We start from the raw sequence: 9,297 nt of genomic DNA, 5'->3' as shown, positions 1-9,297 counted from the left end.
ACTTCCTGCCTTAATGTTCTTAAACGTCTTCCTCTTAGTGTAATATTGACCAACGTCTAACGTCGGAGGACAAACTCGATTCCCAGCGGCTCGCCTCGCCTCGGCCCGACACGCTCCGGTAGCTCTGTGAAAAATGTCCAATCAGTATTCATACGCTGAGGACGGCTCGGGCTCCCAGATATATGGAGAGAGGAGCCGGAATGAGCCGGGGGATGGCTCTGAATACGTGAGAGCGTATCCATCGCCGCTCGGGCTCTGATCAAACATTAAGTCTGTGAAGTGTTCGCTCGCTCGCCGCCCGTGGAAGAGGCCGCGCCGCAGCGTTTGGATCTCTGAGCCCGGTTGTGTTTTGGACTGATAAGACAGATGTTTGTGTAGCTGTTAACAGCTTTGGGGCCAGAGAGTGGGTTTAGAGCTGCAGCACATCGCATTTCAGCTCATTTTATTTTTCACAGAGCCTGCAGCTTCAGACGAAGGCAGCTGGCCAAGACAATTACACAGTAATAAGTTAGAGCACCTGAGTTTAGCACCCAAAGTGAATACTAAGTGACTAAAACTCTCTGTGTGTGTGTGTGTGTGTGTGTGTATGTGTGTGTGTGTGTGTGTTGTTCCAGGGAGCTTTGACATGCAGTTTGACCTTCAGGTGGGGGTCGGGACTTTAGTGGTTGCCAAGCCGCTGGATGCAGAGACTCAGTCTGTGTACAACATGACGGTACAGGTGACGGACGGGACCAACGTGGCCACGACGCAGGTACACACACACACACACACACACACACACACACACACACACACACACACACAAGAAAGACATTTTGACTAAACGTTGTGCGTTTTTAGGGGATTTTTTCATATTTATGTAAATTTTATTCAAAAGTGTCAAAACACAAATTTTCGTGCAAAAATATTGGCATATATCTCTCCCACAGTGGTCAATAAGCCAATTACATTCAGATGGTGAAACAAAAAGACTAATGTGGCCATTAAAGCAGCGTTCTGTAAGTGTGTGAGGAGTGTGTGGAGTGTGTGGAGTGTGCGGAGTGTGTGGAGTGTGCGGAGTGTGTGGCGTGTCCACATCTCTAAATGTTGGGATTCAATCGATCCACACAGAATGTTGGCCTGCACAGCTGTTACCCCCCCCCCATCACCAGAGGGTTCAGACCCCAAACGTTTCCTAAGTACTTCTGTTGGTTCAGATGCGGAGGAACGATGTCATCACCTTACATCGATAAAGAACATCATTTATTGGAACAAGACAAATTGTGCCTTGTCAGCCTTGGCAGAGGTATGAGACCGCCATCGATCGTGTTGCTGTGTCTCGCTCCCCGGGGAGCTGTTTACTCTCTGCCCTCTTGTTTTGTCTTTTTCTCCAATTATCTGTTTTGTTTGGGAGCAGAACTTGAGCTTTTTCTCTCGTTGCCTTTAAACATTTAATGTGCCGCCGCTTCTATTAGGCCGGCTCAGAGAGGGAACTCCTATTTACCAGGGGAAATAATGGGATTAACCTGGGAAGGCAGGGGTTAATCAGATGAAGTAAACCCAACCCCTCACAGGGTCTTGCTCATCTTGGCTCTCTTGTGTTCCTCTGCAGACGGATCTAACCCTTGAGTGTTTCCTGTAGAGGCTCTTTGTGTTCTGTCCCGTAGATCCAGCAGACTCAGACTCAGATAACACTCCTACCTGAGTTGTATATTTCCATTTTGTATATTTCTTGTTCCGGCTGAGCTCGGTGATGTAATGCAGCTCAGATGTTATCAGAAGAGTTTGAAGGGAAGGAGATTGGAGACTTCCTGCTCCTGTGTGTGTGTGTGTGTGTGTGATCCTTCAACTGACCTTAAAACATGGAAACTAACAAAAACACTGACAGGCACACTTCCTCCCCACAAGTGCTTGTAAATATCTTCCTCAGTACAGATCTGGAGTCTTCCTCCTTCCTGGTCTGACGTCTGAGGACTCCTCTCACCTCTCATGCACTGTGAGCTACATTTCAAACTCCCGTTCTGTCTCTCTGTCACGCTTCGTCTCCCAGGTCTTCATCCGTGTACTAGACAGCAATGACAACCCCCCGGTCTTCTCCCAGCCCGCCTATGATGTCAGCGTCTCTGAGGACGCGGCGGTAGACACGGAGCTGCTACGTGTTCGGGCCACGGACATAGACGAGCGAGCGCGTCTGACCTTCTCCATCTACGGCAGCGTGGATCCGGCCAGTATGAGACTGTTCAGGGTCCATCCAGGGACGGGGGCGCTCTACACGGCCGACCGGCTGGACTACGAGGCCAGGACGCAGCACATCCTTACTGTCATGGTGAAAGGGCTTTCTGCCGCTCTCTGTGTGTGTGTGTGTGTGTGTGTGTGTGTGTGTGTACTGCAGGTGTGTGTGTCCCTGTGCTTTTCTTCCAAATTACGCCGTTTCTTTACAACTCTGCCCTTCTTGCTTAATTCCAGCTGGTTCCTCTCCTTTATGGCCTCTGACAACACGATCCATATTCATCTCTCCTCTCCTCTTGTGCCGCTGCAGGTCAAGGATCAGGAGTTTCCATTTAATCGTGACTTGGCTCGTGTCCTGGTGTCGGTTGAGGACTCCAATGATAACGCCCCGTACTTCACCAGCTCAGTGTTCGACGCCCCGGCCTATGAATCTTCTCCCTCAGGCACCTCTGTAGTGCAGGTTACCGCCCTGGACAGAGACAATGGGGTTAATGGAAAGCTCTCCTTCACACTGGAAGCAGGTGTGCTGCCTTGATAAAGTGGAGGCTTTTCTTTTTGTTTTACCTTTCAGTTTGAGCTCCTTAACTGCAGTTCAGATAGACTTTGCTCCGCTGCAGACTGTTATTGTTTCCCCCTCTGCTTTCACATTCATTTGCATATAATATGAAAACTAATTACCAGGCTCTCACTCACGCCCTGCTTGAGATGTTTAATCTATCACACCCAGCATCCAGGGCCTGCGCCTGTTGTCAGAGCCACATTACACAATTGTAAGCGCAGATTGATTCGAAGAGACTGCATTTGTTAGCTCATAATGATGATGTAACATCGTGTGTGTGTGTGTGTGTCTGTGATGGATTACACACTGCGTACATTTCAAGAGTCTGCTAATTGGTTTACACATCAAACAGAAATGAAGGGGAGCAAACGGCGACCCGGAAGAGAGGAAACAGAGACGTTAGCAGTAAAGTGAAGTTTATGTGATTAAACGAGCTGAAAGACGCCGACTCACTGTTTAAACTCCTCATTTAAACTCTAAGTGTTTGTGTGCATGGAGGACAGCAAATCTGACTTTAAGCTTCCAGTGATTTGCATACACAGCTGAAATGATGTGTGTGACCTTTCCCTCTCCCTCAGGTAACAGCGGCGGCGTGTTCGGCATAGATAATAACACAGGACGGGTTTTCATTGCCAAGGATCTGGATCTGACCTCTGTGGGCTTCTACTCTCTCACCGCCCGGGTCACCGACGCTGGAGTTCCTCCCTTAACAGCCACAGCCTCCGTTCGTGTCTCCTTGATGCTCTCTGATCTGTCCCAACCCAAATTCTCTCAGAGCGACTATCAGGCCGAGGTAAAGGACCGGAGAGCTGCAGACGTATGGATGTGGAGGTTTGATGGAAGATAACACCATGGCTTATTCTTCACAGATCATGGAGAACAGCACCGTTGGAACACATGTGACCTCCGTTAACGCCCTCAGCCGCTCGGCACTCTTTTACGATATCACCAGCGGCAACCAGGACCGCTGCTTCTCCATCAACCATCACACTGGGGTCATCAGCACACAGAAGCTGCTGGACTTTGAGGTTGGTTAGTTCTTGTGATAAAACAAAGGACTCCAAACCACAATGTTCTTGAATACCGTTCTTCTGTTCTGGCAGCAAACATCATCCTACTCTCTGGTGGTGAGAGCCCTGAGCATGGCTGGAGTGGAGGCCAGCACCATGGTGACGCTCCAGGTGGGGGATGTCAATGATAACCCACCTGTCTTCCAGCAAACAAGGTAGGCGTGTTACATAGTACGCTTTTAGAGTTGAGAGGTTTCTGACAATGTTCTGTATAAACATTGTCATTAAGTTCTTGAAAAACAGCAACAAAGCTAATAAACAGTGACGCTACACAGCAGTAATTCAGTGATGACAATTAGCATGCGTGTAAATAACGATCGTCTCAAAAACACCAGGCCTGTGCTCATGGTGTGTCGTCCTCCTTAGAGGTGTAAAGTGCTGACATGATGCTGACATGATGACACACTGACTGTGTAGTGTGCATGAAGTTCCTCAGTATGTCTTCCTTCAGCACACTTCAGTTCTGGAGGACAAATTCTCCTGTCTTCTTCAACCTTTTCAGATATGTGGGTGCAATCAGCGAGGCTGCTCCCATCAACAGTGTCGTCCTTGGAGAGGACGGCCTCCCTCTTGTCATCCAGGCCTCTGACAGAGATCGCAATCACAACGCCCTGTTAGTCTTCCAGATCGTAGATGAGACCGCTCGCTTGTTTTTCAGTGTAGACTCAGGGACCGGATCAATCCGGTACGTCCTCCTGCTGTGGACAAAGTGGCCTGTGTTGATTTCTGTGAAGAAGATTGGGTTGTAATTATTCATTTGTCCTCTAAATGTCAGAACCATTGCCAGTCTGGACTATGAGACCTTCTCTGAGTTTGTCTTCAGAGTTCATGTTGGAGACAGCGGTCATCCTCCTATGAGTGCTCTCAGCCCAGCAGAGGTGCTGATAAACGTGAGTCTATGAGGAGGAGAAGGAGCTGTGAAGGAGCTGTGAAGGAGCTGTGAGGGAGATCTTGCTGCAGTTAGCTTTCATTCACGTTGTAATATGAACCTTTCTTTATCCACCCCAGGTGATCAACATCAACGATTCACCTCCAACCTTCTCCCAGGACTCTTACGAGGCCATCCTCCTCCTGCCCACCTACATGGGAGTTGAAGTCCTCAGGGTGGAGGCCTCTGACCCTGACGTAACCTCTGACCTCAGCCTGAAGCCTGAAGGGTCCTCAGCCCCCCCGCTGCTGTACTCACTGACAGACAGCAGCCTGGAGTTCTTCTCTGTGGAGCTCCACACTGGTGTTGTGACGGTCAGCAATCAGAACCTCAACAAAGAGCGCTACCGCTTCAGCATCAAGGTGAGTGGATCTGCTGGACTGGTTCAGTGCTCCTGTCCCGACTCGTTCAGTGCTCCTGTCCCGTCCCTGCTTAGATAAACAGCAGACTGAGGGCTTAGCAGGGCTCAGGAAGTAATGATTTCTACCAGGAGGTCACAGGGTCAAGAACCGGCCCAGTGCAGTTAGAGCTCGTCCTGACTTAACTGTCTTTATGCTTCAGAGCTTCAGAGCTTCAGAGTAAACGCTCCCTGACACAGAGACACAGAGGTCTCTGCCCTCTGACCGCAGTAAAGGTTTGATCTGTCTCTGATCTCAGCCCTCTCTCTCTCTCCTGTGTGTCCTCAGGTGTGGGACGGTCGTTACTCCAGCTCGGCTCTGGTCACTGTTCTGGTCCGGGAGGCGATGGACAGCGGTCTGCTCTTCACCTCGCCCCTCTACTCCGCCTCCATCAGAGAGAACGTAGCCAATGTCACCTTAGTGACCGTCGTCACGGCGGTGGGCCATCGTCTCAACGAGCCTCTGAGGTTTTCTCTCCTGAACCCCGGAGGACGCTTCACCATCCGCCCCACCTGCGGCGTGCTGCAGACCGCCGGGCGACCCTTTGACCGGGAGGAGCAGGAGAGTTATGAGCTGGTGGTGGAGGTCAGAAGAGAAGAGGAGATCCTGAGGGTCACCAGGGTCACAGTGAGGGTGCAGGTGGGTGCTCAGGGTCCAGGGTTGTGGGACCATGTTGTGTATGCAAACACACCAAATGTGTAAGAGTGAAATATGAACTCATCTAAGACTTCTAACCAACAGAGAACATGTGTTTAGGGCTCTGTTATGTACAGTATATGATTCAGCTGTCATGGGTGTTTGTACATGAAGAGACTTTGTAGCAGATTCTTCTGCAGCCTCAAAGCTTTCTTCTGTTTAAACAAACAAACAAACAAAGTGTTACAGTGTGAGACATCTCAGCGTTCAAAGCTGACAGAGCAGCGCTTTAATCCTGTGAAATCAACAACTTACATCTTTACAAGGTCTGAACTCTGCTCACTCCTCCTGGGTGTGAGTTTGAGTTTGGTTCTTACTGCAGGTGTTTACTTTATATTTATGATCCAAACTGGAGTCTCTCTCTCTCTCTCCCTCTCACTCTTCCCTCTCTCTCTCTCTCTCTCTCCCTCTCTCTCTCCCTCTCTCTCTCTCTCCCTCTCACTCTTCCTCTCTCTCTCTCTCTCTCTCTCTCTCTCTCTCTCTCTCTTTCTCTCCCTCGCTCTCTCTCTCTCTCTCTCTCTCTCTCTCTCTCTCTCTCTCTCTCTCTCTCTCTCTCTCTCTCTCTCTCTCCAGGTGGAGGATGTGAATGATAATGCTCCAGAGTTTGTGAACCTCCCGTACTACGCTGCCGTGCAGGTGGAGGCAGAAAGAGGATCGTCCATCTTCAGGGCCTCGGCCATCGACCGAGACGCCGGTGTGAATGGAGAAGTGACGTACAGCCTCAGAGAGCAGCACAGGAACTTCCAGGTTTAGACTCATCCTCGTTTTAAACTTAGAGCATTCTTAGGCCATAGACAACCATTCAGACTGGATCACCAGGTTATGCTGCATCAGGATGGATCAGGCAGCCTTCATCATCCTCTACCTCAGGTTCTGATGATTCAGTAAAGCACAATCTGTTTCTTCTTTCTGTAATAGCTTCAGGCTAATTTACATTAGTATCTCTTAGATTAAAGAAGATACAGATATCATTAGAGTTAGTATGAGGTTTTGCTTTCTTAAGAACAGAATAAAGGGGATGATGTTCAGTAGCTCCACATGTGTCCCCACATGTCCCCACATGTCCCCACACATGTCCCCCCGTGTCCCCACATGTCCTCACGTGTCCCCACATGTCCTCACGTATCCCCACATGTCGTTACATGTCCCCATGTGTCCCCCCAGGTGAACCCGGTGACAGGAGAGCTGACCCTGCAGAGATCCTTTGAGGTGGATCTCTCTAACGCAGAGTACCAGGTGGTCATCGTGGCGACGGACGGCGGCGTCCCCCCTCTGTCCAGTGAGGTGGAGCTGCCCGTCACCGTGGTAAACAAAGCCATGCCGGTGTTTGACAAACCTTTCTACGGCGTCACCGTCAGAGAGGACTTGGACGTCTACACCGCCGTCCTCCGCATCAACGCCAGCAGTCCTGAGGGTCAGAGCGTCATCTTCACCATCACAGACGGAGACCCGGCGCTCCAGTTTGACATCGGCTTCCACACCGGCATCATCGGCCTGATCTACCCCTTAGACTACGAGAGCGTCCAGTACTACAGGCTGACCGTTCAGGCCACAGACACGCTGACGGGCGCCAAGTCTGAGGTGGACGTGGACGTGATCGTGCTGGATGCTAACGACAACACGCCCTCCTTTAAGAACACTTCCTACTCTACTGTGGTGGCTGAGAACGCCATGATTGGAACGATCGTGCTGCAGGTGTGTGTGTGTGTGTGTGTGTGTGTGTGTGTGTGTGTGTGTGTGTGTGTGTGTGTGTGTGTGTGTGTGTGTGTGCAGCATACACACCTACAGAGCGATTGTTTACACTGAAGACCCTCTTCAGCTGTATGGTAGATTGATCTTACTGCATTATTACGATCTTACTTGGCGAAAGTGTTCAACCTTTATCATATAAAGCAGCAGTGAGTGTGATAGCAGAGCTACAGTGAGTCTGTATGTGTGTGTGTGTGTGTGTGTGTGTGTGTGTGTGTAGTAATAAAGCAGCTCACTGCTGTGCTGGGCTGGATGAAGTCAGTGTGATGATATGAGAGCAGCTTCTCTCCTCCTCCTCCTCCTCCTCCTCTGTATTCTAAGGAGCAGAGAGTTTACTAAGCAGTTTTCTTTTAAATCTTCTTACCCTCACAGAACAATCAGAGCTTCCTCCTTTGATTTGAATGATGTTCACATAATCATCAAGTCATTGTCAGCGTTGTTAGATTGTTAGATCTTCTCCTTCCAGCTTCCTAATGAAACCTCCTCCTCCTCCCCCTCCTCCTCCTCCTCTCTCTTGTAGGTGTTTGCTCAGGACCAGGACTCGGAGAAGAACGCAGCAGTGAGTTACCAGATCCTGTCTGACGTCTCCAACAACACAAACTACTTCCAGGTGGACAGCAGCAGCGGCCTTCTGTCCACCGCTCGCCCGCTGGACTATGAGCTCATCCAGCGCTACAACTTCATCATCAGAGCCACGGACAGCGGCGACCCGGCCCTCAGCAGCGACGTCAGCGTCACCGTCAGCGTCACAGACACCAACGACAACCCTCCGAACTTCAGCCAGGCGCTGTACCGGGCCTTTGTCAGTGAGCAGGCGCCCAGAGGACACTTTGTGACGTCTGTCCAGGCGTCAGACGCTGACATCTGTGATGCTAGCAGGCTGAGGTAAGAGGCTGAGGTTAGACAGGCTGAGGTGAGACCAGGCTGAGGTTAGACAGGCTGAGGTGAGACCAGGCTGAGGTGAGACCTGGCTGAGGTGAGACCAGGCTGAGGTGAGACAGGCTGAGGTGAGATACTCGTCCAGGCTGAGGTTAGACAGGCTGAGGTGAGCTGAGGTGAGACCAGGCTGAGGTGAGACCAGGCTGAGGTGAGACCTGGCTGAGGTGAGACCAGGCTGAGGTGAGACCAGGCTGAGGTGAGACCTGGCTGAGGTGAGACCAGGCTGAGGTGAGACCAGGCGGAGGTGAGACCAGGCTGAGGTGAGACCAGGCTGAGGTGAGTCCAGGCTGAGGTGAGACCAGGCTGAGGTTAGACAGGCTGAGGTAAGACCAGGCTGGGGTTAGACAGGCTGAGGTGAGACCAGGCTGAGGTGAGACCAGGCTGAGGTGAGACCAGGCTGAGGTTAGACCAGGCTGAGGTTAGACCAGGCTGAGGTGAGACCAGGCTGAGGTGAGACCAGGCTGAGGTGAGACCTGGCTGAGGTGAGACCAGGCTGAGGTGAGACCAGGCTGAGGTGAGACCAGGCTGAGGTTAGACCAGGCTGAGGTGAGACCAGGCTGAGGTTAGACAGGCTGAGGTGAGACCAGGCTGAGGTTAGACAGGCTGAGGTGAGACCAGGCTGAGGTGAGACCAGGCTGAGGTGAGACCAGGCTGAGGTGAGACCAGGCTGAGGTGAGACCAGGCTGAGGTGAGACCAGGCTGAGGTTAGACCAGGCTGAAGATGTTTTTGAAAGGTTTCATGTTTCTCTC

General features: G+C 51.0%; 1 protein-coding gene across 1 annotated transcript in view; it reads left to right on the top strand.

Moving 5' to 3' along the window:
* Positions 1–8,493, top strand: part of LOC143016419 (protocadherin Fat 3-like) — a gene marked incomplete at its 3' end in the record, with an annotated part of 32,699 nt that extends 24,206 nt beyond the window's left edge. Inside the window, exons 11-23 of the mRNA XM_076170746.1 lie at positions 615–751; positions 2,030–2,305; positions 2,519–2,729; positions 3,346–3,560; positions 3,637–3,795; positions 3,871–3,992; positions 4,340–4,522; positions 4,613–4,727; positions 4,846–5,127; positions 5,452–5,802; positions 6,433–6,606; positions 7,024–7,554; positions 8,129–8,493. Coding sequence (XP_076026861.1) covers positions 615–751; positions 2,030–2,305; positions 2,519–2,729; positions 3,346–3,560; positions 3,637–3,795; positions 3,871–3,992; positions 4,340–4,522; positions 4,613–4,727; positions 4,846–5,127; positions 5,452–5,802; positions 6,433–6,606; positions 7,024–7,554; positions 8,129–8,493 — 3,121 coding nt within the window. The remainder of the gene's footprint in view (positions 1–614; positions 752–2,029; positions 2,306–2,518; positions 2,730–3,345; positions 3,561–3,636; positions 3,796–3,870; positions 3,993–4,339; positions 4,523–4,612; positions 4,728–4,845; positions 5,128–5,451; positions 5,803–6,432; positions 6,607–7,023; positions 7,555–8,128) is intronic.
* Between the last annotated feature and the right edge of the window lie 804 nt (positions 8,494–9,297).

The sequence above is a fragment of the Genypterus blacodes genome, unplaced genomic scaffold, assembly GCF_046128005.1.
Source record: "Genypterus blacodes isolate CSIRO-AG114 ecotype Tasmania unplaced genomic scaffold, CSIRO-AGI_Gbla_v1 ptg000230l_1, whole genome shotgun sequence".
Lineage (NCBI taxonomy): Eukaryota > Metazoa > Chordata > Actinopteri > Ophidiiformes > Ophidiidae > Genypterus > Genypterus blacodes.
The sequence above is the reverse complement of the archived record's forward strand: the minus strand, read 5'-3'. Positions and strand labels throughout refer to the sequence as shown.